General features: G+C 40.2%; 2 protein-coding genes and 1 long non-coding RNA gene across 27 annotated transcripts in view; 1 reads left to right on the top strand and 2 right to left on the bottom strand.

The window, feature by feature from the left end:
* rad51b (RAD51 paralog B) overlaps positions 1-27707 on the bottom strand; it is a 209670-nt gene that overhangs the window by 171240 nt on the left and 10723 nt on the right. The gene's annotated exons all lie outside the window — the stretch shown is intronic.
* LOC147800652 (uncharacterized) lies at positions 19-15023 on the bottom strand. The gene is made up of 2 exons (XR_015424205.1): positions 11628-15023; positions 19-8738 (listed from the first exon to the last, which is right to left on the bottom strand). It is a non-coding gene; the product is annotated as an uncharacterized LOC147800652 (long non-coding RNA).
* LOC110983172 (echinoidin-like) lies at positions 9454-25816 on the top strand. 9 transcript variants are annotated; one of them, XM_087132128.1, is made up of 5 exons: positions 9454-9958; positions 15833-15921; positions 19251-19547; positions 21541-22938; positions 23450-25816. In XM_087132128.1, exon 5 carries the CDS (start codon positions 23587-23589, stop codon positions 24106-24108), a length of 522 nt encoding a protein of 173 aa, XP_086988254.1. In that variant the 5' UTR covers positions 9454-9958; positions 15833-15921; positions 19251-19547; positions 21541-22938; positions 23450-23586; the 3' UTR covers positions 24109-25816. The 9 variants fall into 9 exon arrangements, with proteins under 9 accessions (XP_086988254.1, XP_022097901.1, XP_022097900.1 ...); XM_087132424.1 differs by lacking the exon at positions 9454-9958 and having other exon boundaries at positions 15375-15921; positions 23450-23507; positions 23593-25816; XM_087132420.1 differs by lacking the exon at positions 9454-9958 and having other exon boundaries at positions 15378-15921; positions 21541-21615; positions 22868-22938.

The following is a 27707-nucleotide window of genomic DNA, read 5'->3' as shown; positions in this document are numbered from 1 at the left end:
GCATTTCTGCAGCAAGTCTTCTTTTTTTTTTTTTGGTATTTCATTATTTTCTGTGTGGGCAGGCGCCGGTGCTACGATTTAATCACACTTAAGAGAACACGCGGCACAAACAGGCTAGGTTGGGTTCAGGCCCCAGCGCGGTGAGCCAAGGGGTAACACAGCAATCTGGATGCGTGCGGTTAACAAAATATAAGAAGGGAAATAAAAAGGACAAACACGTTACAGGGCGCGCACCCCGGGCGGAGTGGCACTCGCTAAATCAAATCATCCGAGTATGGATGCCAAGGTAGTAGGCCAAGCTGGTCTATTTTTATCGGTCGTGGGCAGGTGGCCTCAGTAGAGCTGGCAAATGGGCCCAAGGGAGGTGCTCGCTCCTTGATGGTGGGGGGGGGATGCAAGCAGGGGAGGACCGTACCCCTATCAGTTCATGCTCTCCTCCCCAGAGTCTTGACACCCCTTGTGTCCATCTTTAACCCAACGATTAGCGACAGGATCACAGATTATTTAGGAACGAGATTTTGTGTTACTCCCTTCATTGATATCAGGGATGCCCTGAACCAAGACAGAAGCATGTCCCTTCAGTCTTCTCTTTCTGTCTACACCCTTTGCCTGTTCTTTAGCCCAATACAGACCTTTTTATTTCAGTACTGAACAAACCAAAAGGCAGAAGCATGTTTGCTTTAACCTTTAAATGTGCTTACACCCACTGCCTGGGTTTTTTTCTGGGACCAGAAAAAAACTAACCTGCACTTTCACTTGTTGTACCAGTACCACTGGAGTTCTAAGCTATGACCTATAAGTCATTTTTCTGTCTAGGACAGAGAAAGCATAGATAAGTTGCTCATAAAGGCTGAGTTCGCACGGCTTGTTCTCGTATGTTCATGAACAAATCGATTTGTTCTTCGTGGGTTGGCTGGTCAAACGCCGGGGCTGGTAGTGAGTGGCAAGCAACATGCAGCATGGCGGCAGCCATGTGGGTTATTCGAGAGTTATTGTCTGGATGGGCTGAATTCTTTTCTATTTAAACAGGAACATTCACTTCTGTGTTACGGAAAATAATTAATGTTAATTTTGCAAAACTTCCCATTGTCTGTGGCTTTAGAAGCCATCTCTCTACTTTTTGCAGCTGATCAAAATCAAAATCTCAAGAGTTTTTCCGCGTGTTCCTGTAAAAACCTGACGAGGAGGTGGTGTGTGATCCTGTGTTGAGAACAGTGTTCTTCAGTCGTGTTCGTGCCATTCGAGCGCGAGAACAAGAAACCCGTGTCAAGAACAGGCCGCCTGAACTCAACCTAAGAGCGACAGAAGAATGCATGCATAAGAAAATGTGCACTGTATCCCACTAAAAAAATGCACTATGAACTGTGAATCAAAAGATTCAGAAAAAGAAAATAAATTCTACTACGAGGTGCAAAAAATGTCCAAATAAAAACAAAGCAATCACCAGTGATTTGTTACACGCCATCGACTTAACATGCAAAAATTACAAGTGCTGAAGTTTTTCGAAAGGTGCAGCAGAGCAAACCTTTTTGAATGGTGAAGCACTGAACAGTCCTACACAGAGGTCTGAATAAGCCTTTTGCAAGTTAAATGTGAATAAGATCTGGTGCAATGAGTCATCTGATTGCACGTAAACATAAAAATTTGAATTCTTCAGACTAAAGCCACTGTTGCTATACCTTGTGATTCAGGGCAAGCTTTTGCATAGCAACCACTATCTCTGGAATGGACCAGTTCCTTTGTGTTTTTCTTATCCATTGAAAATAGTGTGCTGGTGCAAGGCGTCTCTTACGTACAATGTAACTAAGCAAAGCTTGCCCTGAATCACGAGGTATACAGCAGCAGTGTCTTTAGTCTGGAGAATTCAAATTATTATGTTCGTGTGAATTTAAAGAACTCGGTGTACCAAAATTTATTCAAATTTAACTCCCAACAGGCTTATTCACGCAGCTGCTGCAGAGAAACTAAGGCTTAGCAAACTCACACATGCATGGAAACCAGCTGCGAACCAGTACATGTTGTATATGTGTATATTACACGACATTCCAGGTGGTAACCCATGTGTGTAGAGCAATACTTTTTTCCTGAGCCAAACTGGAGTGTAAAAGCACTTGTATGAAAGTAACTCAACATGCAGTGGATCCCTGATGCTGTTTGTAAGGAGCTTGGCCCTGCGAGGTATTTATTGCAAGGTGTGAATTGTTTTGATGGAACTAATATGCTTCTGCTTGTTCTGTTCAACTGAACATGGTTCCACATCATTTCATTTGGGGGGTTTCATTACCAAAAGTACAAACATGTGGCAACCATGATGCTGTCTGTGTGATAGAGGATCCATCATTGAAAGTTCTGTGGGTTGTCTGTGGTGAAAACTCAGTGTACGTTTTTAGAAGTTTTCAGATCCGATTTTCCTCCCCTCTCAATTCTCTATCAAAAAAAACCAAGAAATACAACTACAAAAGTAGGTAACTGGCAGAGAATCTTTTGGCCCAATACTAAATAATGAGGGTGTGAGAAGTCGGCAGCAGAAATAATCACGTTTCATGATGTTCACAACCAATGTATTGAACCAATGGTCTGAAGAGACGGAAGCAAATGTACTATGCATGCTACTGTCTGGTGCCACATGCTGAGCTGATAAGTGGCTTTGTGAAACCCCCCCCTTGAGATTTTCAAATTTTATGAATTTGGCCTACTTTGAGGAGTGCAACATAATGGTTCTGCAAACATACAGCCACAAGGACAGAATGTTCACGTATCCATGGACCTACAGTCCATTTTTGTCCAAATTTATTTTCCTGCCATTTTTACATGTACGTCGTACACTGATCAGGTGCAATAACAGGACAAATTAATCAACAACTTAAAAACATTTCACAGTCTTTTGTTGGCCCTTTTTCTTATTCTGGCACATATTATTACTGATGTGGTCAAATAAGATAGAAGAATTAAGAATGACCTTTTAAAATCTAATACCATACAACCTGCTGGAGGCATTAATGAAATTGCAAATCTCTAGGTGAACAATGGTGACACATTTAATTATTTTTTTGAATATTACATAATTTTACTTTTATCTTGCTGGAAATATTTAAGCAACAACTGTCTAGTTTTGTACATGAAGTCAACGACCATGTATAAAAACCCCCCGCCACTACACTTGGCCAAATTGAAGAAACGACGGGCTGGAGAATTACACTGCTCCAATTGAACATAAAATTATATTAATACACACATTTTCTAATCTCTTAGCCGCAAAAAAAAAAAATTGAATTGCCGCTGGCCATCTTTAAATACGTTTCGCCCTCGCATTCAGCTGAGCACGATGACGCACAAAGGAGAGTGCGAGAAAATATAAGGAAGAAATCATTTTCATCTTGTGCGCGTGCGGCCTCGGGCGTAGGGATTCATGCAAAATCTGGGCCCGTCTGTATTATCTTTGGAGACTTTGCTCCTCAGGCAAGCAGATGCGCCAAGGATCCTCGGCTTTTTTATATACATGCGTGTCGGTGTCGCTCTCCCTCACCGCAGCTGATAATTCCTAGCCCAATTTATTTTATTTTCTAAACCAACGCCCCTGTCCATACTGCAATACGGTGCAAAACGAAAAATGGATGTGTTTTGATTTCTGAAAGTTAACTTCATTTACGTCTGCCTTCATGCTTGTTATCTTAAGCTGAATTGATGCTGAAATCGTTCACCTTGAACAGACAACAGACAGTTGACAAAATCCTGATTTTTTTTAATTGAGCAGTGCTGAGTCTCCTTCAACATTGTCCAAATTGCATTTCTTGTTGATAAAGATGTTTCATTCCCTCGACAGCTTAACATTTTAACGTGCATGTACACTGTCACATCCAACCACCCCTGAAAAGATATCGCCATCCGGTTTTTGGCCTGGCCTCAGGAACAGAACAAACATTCATGTAAGAAAATGGAGAAGGAGGTCAGGTTGACACCTTGATTTGAATTTTGTGAAGATTGATCACAGCAGTTCAACAAAGCCAATCAACCCAATGCAAACAAATGATACAGCCTGTGGTAAACTGTTATTCCCAGCTCATCCATGAAACAAGTTCCGCCCCCTGTAAACAGTGTGAGAATATACATTAAGGGATGCTCCAACTCTGTCAAGCAGTGTGGCTTTAAATTTATTACCCTTGAACTGTTTGTTGTCTCATGTACATGTACACAGTAAGATGTGACCCAGCCTTGTGAGTTGGCTCCCAAGTTGTCGGGACTAATTGGAGTAAAAGGTATTTAAACAAATCTTACGCAGTGGTTATCAATGGAATTTCCATTTTCATTAGAATGCCATGCTATTGATACGCATGCACAAATAAAGTGCTTCAAAGGCTGTCCCCTGAAAGACTAAACCTAATGCAAAAATCCACCAGAGACTCTAGATTGGGATGTGTTCGTAAAGGGATGTTTTGGGCGTTCAGACTTCATACAACGGACACTATAACAAAGTACCTGTTGGAGAGTCACAGTATTTGTGGGACATTCAAAAACAAGCATCAGACAGGGGGGAGGCCATATGTGTCAATAAGCATCATGCAAACACCCATTCAAGTTCTGTTTTTGACTGAATACAGACAAACAAGTTCATTATCTGTAGTCCACAATATTTGCTTTCATCACAATGCTCCCTTTGTGCACACACATAGAGCTTGTACTGTAATTTGTAGTCCAAACATAAACAACTTCTATTGTATCAACTTCATGTTTTTAAGGGTACCCACAGAAAGCTAAGCCTTGCTTTCAACAACTGTATGATAAATATGTTTTTGTTATATTTTCAAGCATGACCAAGCATAACAATCCGGAAGAAAAATACAATCGGCAATAAAAATGCAAAATAAAAATATTGCACAGAATAAACTTCACAGCGAGGTAAACAGTTCTCAACAAAACTTACAAACACCACCAGCAGAAAAAAAAAATCAGAACCCAAGAGCAAAACAAAAATGACACTATGTGATGGAAGATCCAGAAAAATAATACAAATAACGGAATCTGAAGTTGGAATGTGACATTAACTCATTAACATACAACTGTCCACAACAGACTTCAGTCAGGGTCACAAAAAGCAACCTGCCTGGCAGCAGGTCCAGAGAACCACTGAAGTAGAACAAGAATTAGGAAACTCCGTGATAGAAGGTGAAGGACCCAAAGAAATAATAAACCTAGGAGTTGAACTTGGAGCGGGACATTAGGGGATTAAAACCTTGGCAAGTCATTAGCATACAACTACCAATGGTGGACTTCAGTCCAGGTCGGGACATACACCACCTGCCCCAGCAGGTCCAGATGGGCTGGCTCAGCTCAGCTCAGCTCAGCAGTTTCTCCTCAACAGCTGGGCTGGCTGGCCCCCCATTATCAGGTGTGGCTGCCTCTGGGGATACACAAGGAGGGGAGAAGGGATTATGAAGTGTAAGGGCCATTATCACCCACTCCAGATAATCCCCTGGACAGGAGGGTGATGATAATGAGCCACTTATCACCTGCCCCTGCAGGGGGAGAGGAATCCTGCTGATGAGGTGTCCTAGATTCGGGTCAGTGGTAGCTTGTAAGGGGGGGAACCTCCCTTGGAGGCTGTGAAAGAGATTGGGAGACAGTATAAGGCAGGGCAAATGTCTCTTTTGCTGTGAATCGGCAACGTCTAAAATATTCACAATCTTATCCCTGCATCTATCAGTTGTGCCAGCTGATTCAAAGGACATTATGAGGCCACTGATCTGAGTTTACTTCTGATCTGAGGACATATCCTTGTCCATCTAAGCCAGCCATGAGCAAATACTGCCACCTAAGTGAAATTCCAAAAGGGTCTCCTGACTTTAACCATTTATCCAAGAAAGAAGTAAATTTTGTTTTATAACATTGAACGAAAAAACATGAAAAATTTAACAAACCGAAGCAAATCATGATCTTTTCAATTCTGGAGGATACGAGTTTGAAATGATGTTTCTTCACATCACAGATAAAAGATTACATGTACTTTTCTCTTCAATGACTCTTCATCAGTGTTAGGAATGCTTTTACTTCTAATTAAATACATGTCTATTCATCAAGAACAATGCGTGCCCTTGACTTGAAGTCATGTGCAAAATGGGCAAACATTTTACTCGGACATGTGTTCAATGACCTTGGGGAAGTACAGGGTAAAGTGAAAAGACTTTTCAATACACAGGGTATCCCCCTAAAAATCCAAAAGTAACATTTTTTTCCCAAACTTAATTGTTGTTTGATGTATCAAATTCAAGCTTTGGTGTTTTCTACTTGTACTGAAAATTTCATTTGAAGTTCACATTGCGTTGCGGAGATAGACAACTCATTGTTTTGTTTTGTCCTAAGTTTTAAAAGGTTTATCTTGCAAGAGTACATTCCATCACTAAATTCAAATTCTAAATTATCACAGAACTGTTTTGGTTCTTTAATTCTTGGAAACTTTTTTAGTTCTAAACTTGACGAAACTGATACCTCAGAAGGTGAGGAATTTTTTATTTTTTGTGCAGTTACACAGTTGAAATAGTTTGTCTCAGAGAAAACAACTTCTGTTGAATTTGTGCAATTTACCACTCACAGTCAATTTATAACAAGAAGCTGATCTTATTTACTTCTGCAACATTAATCAGTTTGAACCAGTTTGGGATCCTGTTTGTTTGTTGATAGAACATAAAAGAGGTTTTAAATAACACAAAAGAAACCTTTCCAGTTCAGTATCATCATTCTGTTGGCCTTTCTAATGATCCCATGTGTTGAAGGGATAGTAAATGGCTTGAAAAGCATTTTGATTGGTGTGCTAAATCCCACTGCATAGAACAAAAAAGTTGTTGTCTTACATAATCAAGATTATCTCTGCAGTGCATCAGAAGATTGAAATGAAATCTTCCATTTTGAAAAAATTACATTCTGAACTTCAGGTTGATACTACAGGTAACAATTTCTGACTTTTGGGGGAGAAAATGAATGTTACTTTGGGGTTGTGCTTTTTAGAGGGGCACCCAGTATGTAAGTGTACACACACAATGCTTGGCAACTCTAATAGGCCCAATACCCAGGGGATTCTGCTTCAATATCTACCACTTGTGCAACAAAAGATTTCTTTGAATTGAGTCCTTTGTGTGTTCAATCTTTCTTTACTACATGTTCTTAGGAAGAACGGGAAACTGATTGGCTGACAGCCAAGTATGCTGCAAATATAGTTATGGTTATAGATTGAATATACTAGTATCAGGAAGTATGGAATTCAAGTTTAAATAATAAGAACTTTGTGGGGCCTCATTTTTGGAAACTGGTTGCAAATTTTATGTCAGTAACCTGTTTGGCCAATAACTGTTCATCTTTTAAAGGAATACTCAAATATCCTCTGCAAACAGTAATAAGTTAATTAAGCGCTCTTAAACGGTTTGCCAACTTGAGAAGTTCAAACACTTGTTGGTTAATTATTACTGTTAGGTAAATTTGGACAGAGCTTTTGGGACTTCTGAGTGTGCCAACTAGATTTCTGATCACCCACTATGTCAAACCATAAATGTGATCTCAGCAACTATAAAACAAGTATATACAGCTGTGCTTGGGCCTCCCTAGATGCCCCCCTTCTCACCAAATAAGCAAATAATAAAGCTTGTTTTAAGAGTCCATAAGCTGAATGGTAAACAAGGGTCTTGAACAAAATTTGGGTGCCCAACCCTTTCCCCCGTGACTGAAATATTCTCACCACACAACCTTAGCTTCAATTTCTTTCCAGGAAAATGTCACCAGCTGAAATACTAAATGTTGAAATTGACAGCAGGATAACTATTTGACAGATTTTAGTGTCACATGTTTGGGAACATGTATAAACTGTTTACTTACGTGCCATTACTGTACAAATTGTTTTTATTTTGGCTATATGTAAAGGACAGCCTGGTAAGGCACTGTGTGGACAATGTTTCTTGTTGTAGCTAGATCTTGTTTTTTGGTGGTTTTTTTTAACTTAACTTATTCTTATCTAGATAAATACTGTGGTTAAGAGCACGGAGAACTTTGGAGAAGTTATAATGCGAGAGTTTATGGCCGTTAGCTCACTGAGGATAAGTTTGCTATGTCCACAATGTAAGTGATACGAAGGTAACAAGTTAAGTTCACATTGACACGGAGCATCTCCGATGTGACATCCTGGTGTTGCCTGGTCATCTGAGAGGAGCTGACGTCCACTTGGAACTACCCAAGGTGCTACCGGGTCTATCAGCTGACCAACAGAGGAGTCAAGATCTGCCATCACGTTGGTCTCAAACTTCAAAGATGAGTTTGTCGTGAACCTGCTGCTCATCAGGTGCATGTGTGACCCCTTTTTTTTCTCACTTTTTCTAGCAAAGGAGGGCTCCCTCTCAGCACTGCAATGCCTTGTCTGATCTTGTTGGCTGAGTCGTTTGTAAAGGAAGAGGGGGGGATGATAAAGTATGTAGGCATGTGGGACTTTCAGCGTTGGATTACCCACGCCCTGATAATGCTGAACCTCCTCATCAGCTGGCACTGTTCGCAAAGATGCATCCTCGTCACTATTACATTGAGCGGTGATGCATGCATCACTTCGTTCAATGTGCTTGCGTCATTGCCAGACAGCTGTGACAAAATTTGGTCGTCCTATCTCTGACAACGAGAAGGCATTGTATGCACTTAATGGGAGCCAGCCACTGCACTCAAAGTGCAAAAATGTGTAATCCAAACCTTCTTGTGGTAATGCACCTTTCCTAAAAAGAGATAGAATGCAAAGTAGAACTTTACTGAAATGAACACTACTCGACCTTTCAGACAAACATCCCCCCCAAGAAAAAAAATATTTTATTTTCCAAACACAACAATTATCAAGATGGAAAAGTTGCCTTGAAAACAATATTTTTGTGTTATTCATTGCAGTACTGTTCTACTTTTGTAGATTTGTAGTTGTAAAGGATATTTTAAAGTCTACTTCATTTAAACAAGGCATTATGAGATCTGAAGATTGTTAGCAATGTATAATTAAGCTTCTCTAAACAAGAGTTCAATTTAACCTACGTGGCTTCAAACAGTGTAATACATACAAACTTCATACAGAGTCACAGTTCCAGACACTAAAATGATCTGGTCAAATGTTGTACCAGTAAGACGTTCAAAATGATCATTGGAGTAATCTCATACCGGTATTTTCAACTGTGTAAACGGAACGTGGTTCACAAATGTCAACTTTGGAAGTTGCTGACCTGTCATGTGTCCAACTACAGGAGGATTTCATAAGATGATAGTTTGTTCATGACCTTTGGAGAAAAAAAATATGCAACCAGTCTTCATGTGCAGCTCTAATACAGGAAGCTATGCTTCACACCTTATGCTGCATGCATTTGAGATATCATCTGCAGCTTTGTAATCTACCAATGTGGTATTGGGCCGCAATGTATATGCGTATATGCTCAAAAGCCAATCAGTGCCGACCGATCTGCATTTAAGGAAATGTGTGGGTTGACGCGGTGGATACAATAAATTTAAGATTCTTCAGATGAACGCGCTTTACATGATGAGTGCAAGCAAATGGAATTCACATTTGGAAATTCGCCCCTGTACCATTACTGCCATGGCAACCAAAGTGAGGAGCTGACTTGGGAGGGAGGCTTGGATGTCAACATCAAGTCACTGTGATCTGAAAGATGTACACAGAACCACTGAGTATCGAGCAAAACTCTGGTTGGACACGTGCTTCGTGGGGATCGCACTGCGGCCACTTCATCGATGGCAAGTTTGACTGCTACGCACGCGGCTTATCCACCGCAAGTTATCTGGACGTTGTACCATGTGGGAAAAGTAAGGATGACAGTGAAACAGAAACGTGATGGAATGGCTGGACAGGGAGAACACTCTAAAACAGGAACCGAAACCGTGACAGAGAGGGATCACAATCACACAAGTGGAAGCAGATGTCACGTTGGAATTAAAGACTGTGAGTATCAATTTCTTTCATCTTTTTACAATGAACGAGCAAGATTTGGGTTTTTCTTTTACCTTACTAAAGATATCAGTGAAAGTTAGGTTATTGAAGTCATCTTCACTTAGTACATTTCCAAAGTTTAAGAAGTATCAGTCTAAACATTTGTCAATGACCAAAGTAGCCATTACTAATCAGTCACAATGTAGTCTGTGGGTGAGCACTTGCTCACACGCGGTATGTCTGGTCAGTGAAAATCTTACAATATCAAGCACCCTTAAATTCAAATGTTTACAAGAATAAGTGCGAGACATCAGCAGAAAGGCTCAAGAGAAACATGACTTGAAGGTGATACAGAAACGTGTCTAGGATGAGGGGCAGATTCCCTCTCTACCTCCTTCCCAGTCCTGTTAGCATTGATATTTCTATGATTTCCCATTTGCCTGTGTCTATGTTCAGAGCTGGCAGGTTTTTCTTTAACAGTTATTGTGAGCTTCCATTATATAGCTAGACAGAAGCAACAGCTCTTCTCCCCCCACCCAAAAAAAAAGAACTGCCCGAGGTAAAAACCAAAAAACTGAAAGTTACTCAAGATTCATCTTGACGTTCAGACTAAGAGCAGGAAAATGGAATCCCTCAAAGGCGAGAAGAAAGGCGACACAGCTCGGCCTACATTACTCTGAATCTCGCTCTTGACAAAGGCATCCAAACCATGCCATCCACAGATCCAATTACCCGGGATGTCAGCACTTAAACAGGTGCAAAAAGGTTTTAATGTCGGGGATGATTCCACGATGTGTCACAAAATGTGACGTCGCTGGCTCACGTGACACCGGGGAGGCTAGGTGTTTACCGTTGCCATTATGGAAAGATGTGCACATAATTGAAATATCAAAGCGACTACCTGATGGGCTGTTGTAGGCCTGAAATGGAGTGGGGTGGGGAAGGACACTTTACAAAGGATAGAAAAGGCATAGGCATACAAAAGAGAAGCATGAGTGTTAGCTGAAAGACTTATTTTCTTTTTATCTCATTTAAGAGCAGAAATTACATGGAGAGTTTATATGAGTTATAATTCATTCCCTTTGTGTCACCCAACAAAGCCACCAAACTCAGACATAAACAACTCATTCTTTTCACTGAGGAAATAAGAAGCTTGTCCAATTTCTATGCAAATGGTACTACAAAATTAGGAGATGCCAAGCTCTGTAACCTAACAGAAGTTTCAAGACTGGTTTTGATTAAAGTTTTCAAATGCTAAATTCATCGTCCAGTTTCCGATACTAATTTGAGTCAGTAAACAACTTGAGGCTTTTTGTTTTCTTCAATTTTTGATGCAACACAGTTTGATGCAGTTTGATTCAATCCCTGTAGAGTATCTGCTAGTGTAAGTCCCCAAATGCTAACAACTGCAAATGTATCTACATAGAGATTCACCTACGTATAAGATGCTCCCCCTCCACACACACACAAATACACACAGACATTTAAGCACCTCATGTGGACAGTGTTATGTAGTCAGGAAAACTCAGTGAAATTACTCCTTTTTCTTGAACTGTGTTCACTATTTTAAGTTAGATTATACTGATGCCCAATGCCTCTAAACCTGTTTTTCAGAGAGGGAAAACCTAGTGTGGACCTGGCTTAAGCTGTGTTCCCGTTGGACTTTTTTTGGTTAACTTACCGTGACTTTCCTGTAGAATTACAAAAATTAAATCCAATGGGATCACAAGGTAAACTACCGTCCCTCTCAGCCGACCACAATTGTGATGTAAAACTAACAGGCCGAAAAGGGTTGCGGAAGATTTCCGCGCGGCCACAGTAAGTTAGCAGGGGAGCAAAAAAGCCCAATGGGAACAGGGAACTGCGACCACGCTAAACCTACGAACCAGACTACTGCCTACACTGAGATCGATAGCGGGCATGCAAAAAATGGACGTATTGTTCCCAGTCTCCAGCTCCGTGCATACAGTACAGCAGCATGCCGCATACACACAGTGAAGCATGCCCAGATAAAGCTATACACACATTGTGGGGGTTTTTCCTGTAAGGGTTTATCTTATTTGTGGCAGATTTGGCCGAATTCGTCTGATTTTGCCGATTTGGCATGATTTGTACAGCACAGGCAATGTAATCAGCTGGTCTTATTAGGCCTAACACAGCAAATAAACATTCTGTTACGGGTAAAAAAAGTCCATGTGGGAATGCGCGGTAGATTGACACAAAGGAATGTCGCGTTAAGTCTCCATGTGCCCAGGGAAGAAAAAGTCCAATGGAAACACGCCTTTTATCCACTCAAAGTTCACACACCCTGCATTATGTGGACCTGCTTGGTTCTCAGGCCCATACAAAGACAGCAAGGTTGGCACACACATCCCCGACTCTAAAAGAAAAGTTCAAAAAAAGTGCCCACGGCCAGAAATTGCGAGAAGCAAAGGGTAAACATTCAATAAGAGGGGGGTGACAAAGGCGTGAATATCAGCAGAGTCAACAACCTGGCACATGACTGTCCGATGACAGTAATGGTGGGAAATTCCGTTAGCTCTGCAAACATGAATGTAGTCGCATTCAGCAAACAGCTGAAACCAACACCTAGCCAAGGCTTCAAATATCCACTGGATCAACCTGTCTCACCAATTTTCCATAGCTCCCACACCAGTGTCTCCAGGCAAAAAGCACTTAATTATTAAAAGCTACTTGCAATGCATTCGAAAGCCTGTATGTCAGCAGCCAAGAAGTACCTTTTGAAGCTGATAGTTCTTCTCTTTTCTTGTTTCAAATTGTTTTGAAGCGTGCTCCAGACAGACTCGGAGAAAGTGCTGTTTCTTTTCTTGTAACACCAGCACATCTTGAGATTCAAGACTTACTGTCTATAGAATAACCTTGAAAGTCCTGTCCCCCTGCCTTTTCCTTTTTCACTTGTGTGAAATCAAAATTTCCACTGGATATTTCAAAATATGCCAACAAGAAGACAAAAATGTACCAATGAAAAATAGCTTTTTGACTTTTAAACCTCCTTGAACTTTAAATCTGCATGAAAGTTTTCATTCAAGAAAACAGGAAAATCTCCATGCTTCTGCTGAATTCATTTTCGTAACAAATCAATATTTCCATTCTAACATGCTAAAACGTACAAACACGAATTAAGGGTCACACAGTTGACCTCTGAAAGGTTATTTGTTACTTATTTGCTGATTTGGTCCTTTTTGTCTCAATCTCCCCCCCATCTTTTGTAGATAGGGTTGGGCTTTGTTCAGGAAGCATCTTTGCAGAAGCTCCTCACTGAAAAGCTTTCATGATCTGATGTTTAAGTCTGTGCACCTCTTGGTTGCCATGTTCCCTAGAGCCTAAAGGTGTCACAACCATGCATTATAGATCACATCATGGATACCAGCCTATTCTATCAACACTCATAAGTGTTGATAGAATAGGCTGGTATCTCATGACCCAGCACTTCCATCTTTTGAGGTAATAAGCTCCCGGTGGAACATTGGATTTGATTGTTTTTGAGCATTTTGATGATTGGCTTGCAGGTGAGTTAATCCAAAAACAAAATTGCAAAGTAAAACAAAAAGCGTGTCTTCTCTGAAATCCCCTCAGTGTATATGCCCACTGCATTTCATTCTGCCCCTTTTACTGAATCTATAAACACTGCCTAAGGAGAGCAGGTGCATCCTTTGTCTTAATGACAATGACCACGACAACAGGTTAAATGATGCAAGGTCACAAGGGAAATAAATGGATTCTCACCCCAGAATGATCAAAGAATGGAAGAAATGAGATGGAAGAAACAACATAAAAGTGCTGGAAATGATGATAAAATGTTATGTTCGCATGCGATACAGCTACAGCGCATTAATTGGGCATTTTAACAAGTAAGTATTTGAGCTAATGTGGAAGAGCAGAAAGAGAATGAGTACAGTGACTTTTGACAAAGTAATGGGGAATAAATGATGCTTCTGAGGTGCCAATTACGGGTACCGCTGCAAATTCAGTTGCCATTTAATAGCAAATGATTAAGAATTGATGATTAATTGATATATTTTTTTCTGAGACCCTTTGACATCACGTACCAGGTAAGCCCCTTGAGAATTCATGACTTTGGCTCCATCAATTTTCATTTGACTTTTCCAAGAACATACTCCTGGGCCAGACCACAAACCATGTGTTTGAACACATGTGCATGCATCTCAATTTGTCTCCTGAGTGATTCCACTGGTCCAGTCCTTTGAGGATGATGACTTGTGGAGGAGCAGTATGAAATATGATTTTAACCTCGGCCAGGGGTGAATAGCCAGCGCTAATATGTATCATTCAAATTTCATTTTCTTTCTGCCGTGATGGATAATATGTGATGAGAGCATGCCCGGCAAGCTCAAAGCCTGACTGTTTTGCTGTTGAGTCCATCATGGCTTCTTACAAGTCCCTGCATGCACACATCCATCATACAGTCTCACAACCAGGTCGCAATTTAGTCAGATTGTAATGGTGGCTCGAGCATTCCTTTGCCTCTGTTCTCCCCCGGCCGTACACACACTGACCGGACTCATGAATGGACTTGAGACAGACTTTTGGAGGGGCTTGATCAACCACAAGTGTCCAATTTGACCACAACCCTGCCAAGCATCCTTCAGCTTTAAAAAGTCACATGTCCCGAACCGAAGCACTCACTTTGTGCATGGAGATTGACATAACTTGAGAAAAACCTTGGAAGTGAGTTCATTTGAATATCTATTCTCTTACAAAGGGAGTCAATACAAGAAAAGACATGTAAGATTCAGTGTACAATGCAAGCATCTACATGTAAATGCAAGCATAATAATATTTAATGATTGTTTAAATCCTTTAACTCTGGTTGTTTGCCTTGGTTGTCTTGTATTGTTTGGCACATTCACCAGCATGATGCCTTCACAGTGTGGAAGAAAAATTACCAATATAATACATCTCAAATACATGACCAAATTTTAAAAAAATGCGTTTACTGCCATGTACTTCCATCAATTACTTTTAACAGGCATTTGACTCAAAATCACGAAATCAGCCATGTCTAAATAACATGAGCCTATGACAAAAAAAGACCGGTTTGCTCTCCCAAAAAAGGGCTCTTACGTGGCAAACTAGCCTGCAGGCTGACAGGTCCAGGAAAGGAAATCAGCTACCCCCACTTGAGCATTCTGATGTAAACCCTGCTATTCAGGAGTTTTCCCATTGGTGAATCCACTCCTGCCAGAGCACAGGAAATTGAGTATTTCTATCACGTTTCCAGTGCTCAGCATGACAGCACGTTGCACCAAACAATGCCCAAAAAATGCACTGCGCACCAAGTATGCAATCTGCTAGTACAAGAAAAGGTGTCACTTTGGGGCGCTGCTAAGTGTAAATCTAGGTGGTAATATACATTGCCCAAAATATACTCATCTGTGGATTCTGTGCTAATGCTACAGACATTGCAAATAGGCATGGTATGCTTGTTATTGACTCTGTTTTCGCCTCTACACTCGCAAGCTTAAGAATATTTATTTCAAATGTGCTCAAATGCTTTCTTTGAAATGAGACTGTCAAAAACCGGTCTTGAACTTCACTTCCAACCAGACAACATACATACACCCTGTATTTGTAACAAAATGACTCATACAAGTTAAGCTATGGTATTAATGACATCATTTCTATTCAGTGTGTGGGTTGGATGCAAAGTACCGGTATGCACAAGATCAGTGTTGTTGGTGCCCAAGCATCTTATAATAATGCGCTCAATAGCCCGTGTATTAAATGTACATGTACATATTGAGAGTAGCGCAGGACTAGTGTGAGTTTATGTCTAGAGTGTGCCATGGTGCAAAAGCAGTCCTAGTCTAAAATATTATTGTTGGGGAGTCTGGTTTGGGACAGTTTGCAGTGCTGTGATGATCGCTCCAGGTGCGTGCCCACTGTGAACCTTCCGCTGCAACCGCTGAGGGTGTGCTTGCGAGAAATAACAGGTACGGGTCTAACAAGTTGAGCAGATAATTATGTAGATAAATCAGTGCTTATGGTGAGTTTAATAACACCTAACCCATAGATTCTGTATCCTAATTGGTCTAGAGACAGTCTCAACCAAACCATGCATTCCAAAATCCTAGCGCTACAGAGCTGTGTTCAAATATTTTGAGAAAAGGTAGTTTGGAAAAGTGTGAATAAACTTTGAACAAATTTCTTTTATTCAAATGACGTACCTTTTATACGAAAATGAAAATGTCACAGTCACACTTCCACATGGATTAATCTACATTCGGGACCAACCCTACAAAAACATCATCTGACACACTAGTATACTACATAAGTTTCTCCTACTACAAATAGTATTAAAAACATTTGATACAATAACTTCACCAACTTGTTTTGAAATGAGTTTTCCTCTTTCACATGTGGACAAGAGAGGGCGCTATGGCAACTACATGCACAAGCAATCATGCACTAGGCATGATGCACTCTTAATACATGCAAGTGTATATGTGTATGCCTAAAACCTGGCATTCAATAATCCTTTTCAATGTGGATGAAGAACATTAAAAGCAACGCATTTTGTGCACAGCATTAATCTGTTTCATTTTATTATACACTCCAATTCAAACCATGCTGTTTTTACACGGCATTGTAGATTTGGGGTAAAGATATTTATAAACCTTAAATTGTAAAGCTAGTCCCCAGAAAAATTCCTTCCCAAAACACCAGTTTTGTCTTGGATTGAGATTATGTATATACAAAAAACCACCTAGTACTGGCCAATGAGAATCAGGATTTGAAGTTCATTCATCCCACATTGACCAATCATGTTCATTTTTCCGCCTAAAGAAACTGGTGCCCATTTAAAGACAATCAAGAATTTTTTTCTTCTTTCAAAGTTTGAAAGTTTATTCATTTGCAAAATATTTCTTTGCACTACGTGTTTCTCTGTGACTTGATAAACAGACCCTTGAGAAGTATTCTCAAGAAAATTATATTTATTTCTGACTGGTTTACTCCCCCCACAGGTTTATGTATAAAATGTATCGCTTTTTTGTCATCCAAACCCCAAGAAAAACATTTAAAAAAAAAAATTTTCAAATGTGCGCTTCAACGGGCGAGTTATAGGTAACTGTAATGCGAAGCAAAAGATATTCAGAATAAGGAGAGAATAGCTATGGTCATACATGTATAAAGAATTAAATTCAAAATTCAGCTGACCACAATGTGTGACTTGAATCAAGATATAAACAATTCGCTCTCGGAATTAAGTCTCAAACCCTATTAAAAAATTTAAATAATCTACTTGCTTATAATCATCAGTCAATGGAGGGTTGAAAGAGAACAACTGTTTTGGTATCATGGTCAACTCTTTTCAGGTTTAGTTTTGCTGCTTTACACGTCCCTTCCTGTGAAAACAAACTCTTTTGCAATGTAAGTACTCCAATTTTACCATTAGTTCAGTTTCCATCTGAACTTCCTTTTCAGTGCTTAAACAGCTTCCTTTCACCAAAAAAAGCAGAAAAAGCCAACTGTCTTTCTGGTCTCTTTCACATTTTCCCAGGATACAAATAAATACATAATTCATTTCACAGTGTGTGTGTGTTTTGAGGCATTGTTCTGTAAAGGAAAGCTGCACAGGGTTATAATCAAGATTTGTGATTAACCAAGGGAAGACAATCACCGACCAGCGCTACAGCCATATCCAGCAGGGAAAAGCCCACAGAAAAGAAGGGAGATATTCTAAGAGAGGGTTGATCGGCTAAACGGCAGTTGTTGATAGACAGCCCCTGCATGGAGGCATACATCAACACCTCGCAAGTGCAATCCAATTGTCCCATAAGCTCCTCACAGCAAATTATGTCTGGTGCCTGGACTCGCAGGGCGAGACGTGAAAGTCATTTGAATACTCAGAGCTTCAATGTCTTGTCAAAATGTACTTGGACAAATTCCCTGCTCAAGAAAAAATCAAAGGATTGTGTAATTTGCATTGAGTAGCTCAAGCATGCCACATGATTCATATTAATGAGTGGAATAACAAGCCATTTTCACAACATCCCTCCCATTTGAATAAAGAAATCATCCTAGTTTGCCAGTGGGAAGGATATTTACACTTAATTTCTAATACAATCAAATATTTGTGAAATAACGACAGAAATTTAACGCAATGAAGTATTTGTTAAATAAGGTATCTTTTAAAATGCAGCTCTTCCAGTCAACAAAGACACCCTGACAGAAAGTTTCCTTCACCTGACACCTTGGTTTTGGGCACAAGACAATTCAGTGAATTGAGTATTGCACACTGAGTAAGGTTTTTTCATTTTTTGAAAATTGTTCTTCGGAACACAAATGTTCAACAGCAATACCTCTCTTTCCTTTGTCCAAAGTGAAGTTTAATTTTCTAATTTAACACATAAATGCACTTCATTCCTGTAGTAAAGCTGCATATACCCATAGGTCAAAGTTCTATTTTTCTCCAAGCAGAAATGCTGAATGAAGTTCCTTCAGGTATAAAGGAGTGGCATTTTTTCAGATAAACTCTGTGACAGGCTGCAGAAAAAAAAAACTACTGGTGGCTGGGGGGGAAGATAATGCAATGATCAAGTTTAAGTCAAGGCAGGCAGAATTGAAATGATAATAGGATCGTCCCTTCTGCAAGGAATTTCATTAAACAATCTCTACAGAATCATCAATCCGAGTTGATCCTATAACGACACTGACACTAACAGAGAGTTGGGCACAGGCAGCGAAGGAAATTTCGGTCAGGTCATTCCTCTTTTCCATCTGAATTTGTTTTTCTTTTCTGTTTTTTTTTTTCCAAGAGAAAACTGAACACAGCACGGGAACATCTTAGTTCAGAGAATTTATAAAATGACGCCACTTTTGGCAAAGGGTCATTATTTATCCGCTTGTGGTTTCAACACACTGTGGCCATGTGTATACATGCAAGTGCACTTGTAAGCATACACACTGTATTTGTACTTCTGAAGAGAAATAGCCAATGAATTTAGAATACCGTGCTAGACATATGTAAAAATCATCAGATTCTTATTGCAGGAGATCTTTTTTCCTCAAACATGAATGTAAAACAGGTGCAAAATGCAATCATCGTGGCCACAGCCAAGATGTCTGGAAGCATCAGATGAGCAAGGGAAACCAACACAGGCATTACTTCCTGGTGACTCTCATTTCAGAGACCCCAGTCCAAGTCATAATTCACACTGACAGAGAGAATTTTCCCCTCACCACGGCTGCTGACCAAAAGGGAGAGGCAAAGAGAAGGGGAGAAGATAAAAAATACACAGTTATTTATTTATATTTCTAGCAGGAATAAAGAGCGTGGACCACGAGAGAGACGGAGGAGTGTACATCCAGGCAGCCAACATCGTCGTTTCCTACTCCTTTCCACTCTCCCCCCCCCAACCCTCCAGGCAGGAATCACAAATGTACAGGGAGAGGTTAGGGAGGTAGAGGACATTTTCCTGCCGACGTAAGCGCAGATACCATGGCGACACAAGATTCCTTGAGATTCAGGGAATGCTGCAGCTCATGGCCGACATCAGGCATCATCTCATCCGTCTATCCGTCTTCACTCAAATTGTGTCAGGGACACTTTGCTTAGGTGATCAAGGTCTTTTTTTTTTAGGAGAGGATAGCGTAACAATAACAAGCTCGTCAGTTGAACTCATTATGTACCAGTGCGTTCTTCTGGTCTGACATTTAACTTGAAAATTAGTTGCTTTTATTCTCTTAAATAGCTCTTTCTAGACACTGAACAAGATAGTTTAATGCTCCGGATGTTTTCCTGAACTAATGCATAATGGTTAAAATAAAAAGTAGCAAGTAATTTTATGTTGTCAGTAGTCAGTTGTCAGAAATGGCGAATTGATACAAATACACAGATACAAATCTGTGACTGTCTCTCCTCATCTGGATAAATTTTGGGCTGACAAAGCAAAATGATAGAATAAGGCACTCCTTTTTACCGCTTTAGATGCAGATATGCAACAATTTTGTCACAATTCAACTAATTAAGGTACCAACAGAACACCATATTGTGGCTGTCGTGCAAGATTTCTATTCATACTTTATGACTAGACTTGCCACAAACAAGGTACCATTATATCAGCTGTATGACACCACTTTAAGTAAGGTTATGACATTATTGAATGGATGTAATTATTTCCTCTGAATAATTTTTCAAATTTTAATAATCTTGACGATGGGAGAGGATTCTGATGTACCACTGACAAACTAAAGATGAGCTCATCAAAAACATGTCTGGTACAATGCTCCCCCCCAAAAAAAATTAAAGACAACAAGGGGAGTAGACTTGTCTTCAATGAAAGAATCTTTTAAAAGATTCACAATTTTTGACGGAGGCGAGAGCCTCAGGATTAATGAATAAAAGCCTGAGGGAGGGGGAGGGGTAACGTGACGATGCGAGGGAAATTAAAAGCTGATGTAGCCTTCACAAGCCAAAGCATTATGCATATGAAATGGCGGGCTGGGCCCACGGACAAGTTAATGAAGTCACTCAAGAGATAGAGATGCCTGCAAACGCTCGGCTGGCAAAGGGGGTGCTCACTGAACCATGCCATCCAAGCCTTTAATAACTAACCATCGTGACAGGGTGTTGATCTCGGGGGCAGCCGAGTGTGAATGCCAACCAGGTTGCCGGGATGGGGACGAATTGAAGGACTCCAAAGTTGTGTCGAACAAAAATATATGCAAAATTGGCTCAATTCGCAGCCATGCTTGATTACAATCAAACATTTAATGAAACATTACTTAGAAGCTGCAGAATGGTTTCAGTCTCTTGCTAGTCACTTCTAGTGGCTATCATTAATCAATAAAGTGTAGCCACAATGAATTTTTCTAAGACATCATTTTTCTGCAACTTTGTACTCTTCCTCAGTGTGTGAAAACTTTCACATTCCTATTTGGTTAAATGAACTGAAAAGTGTACTTTTTAAAACTTAGAATTATCCATGCTCTCCTGGACAAATGAGGGCGCCGTAGCTGTGATGTCATCCAGGGAAGACATAGTTAATTGCATACATTTTTCTTTAAAATTGTGAACCCAGAATTTACTTACTTAAAGCATTTCTGAGAAAGGTACAGGCGCTCACTTATTGCACATAAACAATGAATCAGCATAGAAGAGAAAATGAAGTCCAGCAAAAATCTACCAAAATGCACGACTTTTTTGTGTACAAACCAATGTAATGTTTACGCTTTCTTCCTGGGATGACCTAAGGATAAATCCCTGCATCATAATTTTATGTTTAAACTACAAGGAACACAAGTTCACCAAATTTTCTGGACTTACCGGTATTAGTAATTTCTTCAGAATGTTTAGAAGAAAATTTGGCTCAGTCGCAACTAATCCCTAAGAAACTGTTGTTTATTGTTTAAGTTCTGATTGCTTTACGTTGACTAGTAATCAATGTTATACATGAATGCCAACATCAGGTGCCAAAGGCAAGTCCTTTTAACTTTATAAAATAAAATCAATTAACACCTCAAACATTAAGTGAACATTTATTATTAAATAGTTACACACACATGCATTTAAAAGATTTTAAAAACTCTTAATTTCTCTCTTTTTTCAGAACATGGGACGGCCTTGATCCAACTGAAGGATTCCAGTGGAAAAACAATGTTAAATCTGCAGTCAACTGCAACATGTACACCAATATTGCCTTGACCATACTTCTCATAAATGACACAGGCAGAAATACAATCCTTCGTCCTCTGTAAATGAGATTTCAAAACAATAACTTGTGTTGAGAAAGTTAGTGGTACATTTTTATGTCAGCTCACTTGATAGAGTGGGTCAATGAGGATAAGGAAAGCATACAGATATTTGTCTCTGATAAGCACGATGTCGGGAAAACCTCTTTCAACTGGACGTTCAAACAGTGGGGCCATCCAGTAGCCATCCCCACAACAGAACCAATATCTTAGGGAGTAACCAACTCCTTGAATATCAAGTAATGCTAGGTTTGACAAAGAAGATGAGATGAAAATGCCAAGAACATTTTATTACCCCATACCCTTCTCTGATTTAAAAGTGCCACACGAGCAAAACGAGGTACTGCCTCACAAGTTTAAATAAGAACCTTATTCATAAAATCCCACCAACAGTGCAATGACCTTTCAAATGACAAGTTCCTGACTGGCAAAGCCAGCAAAGTGCAATTTCTCCAATAATCTCTCAAGATCACTTTCTAGAAACGTCACAAACTACTACTGTCACACCAGGCAATAAATGGGATTCATCCTCGACCAGGCCCGATCCATAGGGTGCCAAGGGTAGGCGGATTCAAGTTTTCTCTTTGGAATTTGGGAAGGTCCACCCCAGGGAAAATAACAATCAGAGGATCTTACCACAGAAACACACGGCTGCGCTGGGACAGGTACTGTAGCTTCCGACAGTGTTGACCCTGAAACTCGGACATGGCTCTTCCATGACCCAGTGGCCAGATACTGACTTGGGTCAAGTGCGACTGAAGTCATATCCAACAATGTAGCCTCAGCAATAACCTGACAAGGACAGCTTATCTTAAAGGCACACTTCCTCGGCAGGGTTCATATTAACATCTCTGAAGTTTTGCCTTTCCTGTTGCAAAGTCTGAATTAGGCCTACATGTAATTTAAACTTATTTATTCGTGGTTTTTATAGAGAGAGATACCAGTATGCATTAATTCAATGGCTACTGGGCATTTTCTCCATCAAAAAAGAAGTCACAAAAAGGTTAAATAAAACACGCACTGGTTGTTTGTTTTTTGTTTGTTGGGGGTGTCAGGGTATTTGTTTACTTCTTACTTTGAGCGAAGGAAGCAGCCTGTGCTTCGACATGTTTCCTTTTGTTTCCATTATCTCTCTCATTTCATTTCATTTTCTTTCCCCTTTTTTTCTTTTTCTAATCGAGACAGAAAAGAGAATGAGACAGCTTTAAGCAGAACTTCCTGTTGGAGGAATGGTTTCAATCAAGGGCCAGCTTCCTGTAAGTATCGCCTCTATCAAGGCCCCTAGGGATTAGGACAGGGGGGGGGGACTCAGGGTGAAGGATCTCACAAGGTAATGAGATAAACCACAGCAACACAAAGGCACTTCCGGACCAGACGCACCAGCAGATAAAAACACTGGGGCAGACACACAGCTGTTCAATAGAAGCCAAAAACTGCACAGGCGCAAAGGGCGTGCGGTGGTCTTCAGACATTACTGGGCACAAAATTTACAATTTCCATCCAACATTGAGAGGACTGTGGACACATTTCCTCTGTGACAAGTGATAGCAACTGTGATTTGTCAGTGCTGTGTCTTTTGAGGAAAGATTCACAAGGTTTTCTTGCAAAGCAAAGACCTCTAAGGAAAGAGCTGAATCATCTTGACAGTTGCTTTTAGTTTTGCCGTTCATCTGGAATGAGTCACAGTGAACATCTAAGGGTACAAACCTTTTCTTGTACTGCACGCCTAGAAGTTCACTTTCTGACATTTTTCTTGCTTTAACAAAGCACTTCAAGGTGTGTGGTGGAGATACCTGCTGGAACATACAGCAGTCAGCATTCCCAGGTGAGCCACTGCCTCTTGCAGCTTGAGAGTGTTCCGTGATATTCAACCAGTAGCCAACCTCCTTCATCCTCACTTCATCATGCAGAGAGCAATGCTGTTTGCCCTATGCCTACTGACCATATTGGGTGTGGCCAGCCTGAGCTATGCCGAGTGCCCCGCCTACTGGACTCGTTTCCGCCGTCACTGCTACCGATTCTTCGGTGCCCACAAGACCTGGTCGGAGGCCGAGGGCCACTGCAACAGCTTCAGCTCCAACGGCCACTCTGACGAGGAGGCCATCGCTCACCTGGTGTCCATCAACAGCCAGGCCGAGAACGACTTCATCTACACCCTCTGGGCCTCCTCCCGGGAGACGGCGGGCAATGCCTCCCAGCTTTGGCTGGGCTTCTACAAGCCCAACGGCCGCAACTACTTCACCTGGTCCGACAGCAGGGACATCGACTTCACCTTCTGGGACATCCAGAGACCCAACAATGTCGGGGGTAACGAGGACTGCGTGGAGATGTGGGAGGAGGAGATTGAGAACCATCGTCTCAAGTCCTGGAATGACAGACCGTGTCTGAACAGAGCCAGTTACATATGCAAGATGCAGTTGGATTAAAGACCTGCTTCATCGAGCAGGAAACACTGCAAATACTCCATTGCCTGAATCAGGGGAGCTTAAAAATATTACTGACTGTAAATACATCAAGTAAGTTTAAGTGCTTGCTGAATGAATTGTACCTTATTAATAAGCAAGCCTTTCATAACTAACTGAAATTGCATGGGTTTTGCAATAGTATTTTTGAAATGCATTCATTCATCCTTGTAAATACAAACATCAAAAAAATGTCAAAGAGCTGAAAAGAGCCAAGTCAGAAACGTAGAAATAGAGACTTTCAAATAATCTAACAAGGAAATAAGGAATGTAAATATCTTTGATTAGCATTTTAATTGCCTGGAAGAAGTTGCAGGGGTTCAACTGAGAACTTTTATCATTCTTTTCTGTAGATCTGATTGGATGGTAAAAATTCTCAAGTTACAAATTTCTTTTAGTCACGAGAAAAGAACTCTGAAGTGATTCAAGTGTCTCTTATGGGTGTTAGTTCTGATGCCTCATTCTCTTATATCATTCACACGTACAAACTGCATCCAGTGTGTGAACACAGCATATATAACTGTGTTCACTAAGGTGATGTCCCTGCCTACACTATAAGATTGGTTCACACTTCAAAGTTTTGCGTGAAGCAAATTTGTCGAGGTGACAGTGCCCATCAAAATTAAGCTACAATTTTTGGACGTCATGAAATTCACTGTGCTTTCGCCTGAAGTACATGAATCAAATCACCATCTGTTCTCCGCTCTTCATGCTGATACATGTCAGCTGATGATGGGCCAATACGGACTGGCATGGAGAAACAACTAAAAACCGTTGACCTTTCCAACAAATTTTTCCCTTCCAGTCATGCTTGTGATCGTGACAAAAAAATTGTGAGCAGAGCAATACATCCTTCTAAATCGTTGGATCTTTTCTCTAGATTTCTTTGACTTATGAAGGTATCAAACTGCAGTTACAGAAACCGACTGTTCTACAGTTTCATAGAAGTAAATCTATAGGATTCAGAATAAATATTAAGCAAAGTTACGCTGAAATAATGACACCTCCTGCCTCAGCATGTAAACACACAAAATAGCTTTGTCATAAATTATACGGTAGCTATTCATACTACTATACTCCAGGAATAATTCATGTTGAGCAGTTCTGACAAGGCACATAAATAATACTCAATAAAAATGACTAGATCATAGCTAAGCCAGAAGCCCTGAAAGCTTTATGAAGCTTGGTTTGTTTGTTTTTTACATTGTCACATTGTTGGCGTATTAGCAAGAAACTAAGTAAATAGGTACTTCTGTAATTTACAACTTGTCATATCAAAACTAAATATTTCACAATTTTTTTTTTCTGATGACTATAGCATATATTTTTTTCTCCTTTTTATGCATGTAAATTGATGAAACGTGCATTAGTGACCAAAAAAAAAATGGTTGGCAACTGTGAACGCATTGGGTAGAAGACAAACAGATCAATGTTTATGTGTCACATTGTTAGCAAAGGGCCATGCAACATAATTTTTTTGATACAGTTGTCATACATTTATGTGTCTTTGTACCCCATTTAACCTGATTTACAGTACAATCTTTGCTGTACCATATTATGGGCAGATTGGTGCCTTTTTGGTTTTATGCTGATTTATGTAATTTGCATATTCATCTAAGGCGGCAAACTGAATGATCCAGCTACTTCTGCACTAAAACTGGCCAGAATTGTGGATGTCTTGTTCTTAAGTTTGTTTATTTTGGTGGTTTATTGTTCAAGATCAGTAAGCCAGCGAGCAAAGTTTCCTGATAAAGAGTTTCAGTGAGTAACTTCTGGGATAACAATCTGAACAGCGCACCCTTCCCTCAAGTAGTTCTGTTATGACATCACAGAAACAACGCCCTCATTTGTTCAGGAAAAGCATGACAAATTCTAAGTGTTTCAATGAGGGTAACCAATAAAGGGATATCAAATAATTCCCTTACACCCCTTGTGGAACAGCAAGGAGCAAGCAGCCCAAATCATGATCCCAAGTAAAATCCACATCACAGATCCTTTAATACCATGGCAACCACTGAACTGATCCTCACAAACCATCTCACATGGACTCATGCTCGAGGTTTCAATCATCTCTAATCACCAATCCATAACTGATATTGAATTTCTGATGGCATTCTAGCTCCCAACAGCTTGCATCATGCGCCACTTCTCTGTCACAAATAGTGTTGTCACATCCACTGAAAAACAGCTTAACTAACTGCAATGTCAGGTCAACAGAGGGTGCCATTCAGAAATGACCCGAATATTCTTCTAGTTCAACCATAGAAAGGGTTCAATCTATTTAGCCACACTCTTCAATTTGGATTTTGTATTAGTTCTGCAAATGCACAATTCCAGCCACATTTTTCTGTCCTTTAGCTTTTTCAGAGATGTTACTTGTGACTGCTTCATTAAATAAACTAAGACAAATTTAGGCAAGTGATCACTACGCAAGCCACAGGACATAATAACTAACCCGTGGATGTCTTTTCTCAACATCAGCTAATGTAATGGTTTCACCATTTACAAGAGCTCTGTCTGATGTACGATGACTTTGCAGTCTAGTGCATGTACAGCAACATGTGCAAAGACAATAAGAAATTGTCTCTGGAAAAAAGAAAACACTCAAGAAATTGGAAATAAATATTCGTAAAAAAGGATGTGAAAACTAAGCTTCATCTTACAATTGATGAATACTTGCTGGTATTGGGCAATGCGAATGCAACCTTCACTGAACTTTCACTGATCAACTCACAGCAATTTTGACGACACATTTTGAAGATATTCCCATTATTCAAACTTGAGCTGTTTGCAAGCAACAGTTAAGCCTCACCACCAAGTACATAAGGACATGTAACACCTGCAAGAACTCAATTTAATTACTGTGACATTTGACATTCACAACGGGTGAGGTAGCCATGCACTGCATGAATCACGTCACTCAACATATGATTTACATTTTACTGGTTCATGTGCTATCCCATCGGTAGAGCATCATCAGCATGCCCTTATATAACTTTTGGGGGGACATGTCAAGTATGAATTGGCTGCAGGAGTTATGAAGCAAACTTGTAAAAGAATGGTTGCAGACACTAGTAAGTGCTTTCAATGTGCACACGCTATTTCAGCAACAATCACAAAGGACCCTTATTTACAAAATAAGCAGGAGCTCCAGACTTTTAATGGAATCTTGCACAATGCATATCAATGGAAATCATAAATGTTTGCTCTGATAATCTCCATACTGTGTCAGGGTTCCAACAGAAATCTGAAAACCAAATTCTGACACTTTCAGGACTTTCCAGGACTAAAACTATGTCAATTTCCACAACATTTCACACCACTTTGCAGAGAACAGTTGTTTGGTATTATATGAACTTGAAGACTGCCATAGCTATTGGATTGGCGTACATCAGTTTCCACATTACTTCCTGAACTTCATTGGCTTCCTGTCCTGAAAAGAATCTTATTCAAGATGGCTCTTCTCGTCTTCAACTGTCTTCATCGCACAGCTCCTCGATACTGTCAAGACCTCATACACCTCAACGTATCCCGACCTGGTCTTCGATCCAATTATGACACCA

This window comes from Acanthaster planci, linkage group LG01 (genome assembly GCF_054643075.1).
Source record: "Acanthaster planci isolate LZ-2023a linkage group LG01, COTS_SCS, whole genome shotgun sequence".
NCBI lineage: Eukaryota > Metazoa > Echinodermata > Asteroidea > Valvatida > Acanthasteridae > Acanthaster > Acanthaster planci.
This window is presented reverse-complemented; position numbering and strand designations above follow the sequence as displayed.

Coding starts and splice junctions, on each gene's coding strand:
- LOC110983172 (XM_022242209.2), top strand. CDS start 23,587: ATGCAGAGAGCAATGCTGTTTGCCCTATGCCTACTGACCATATTGGGT.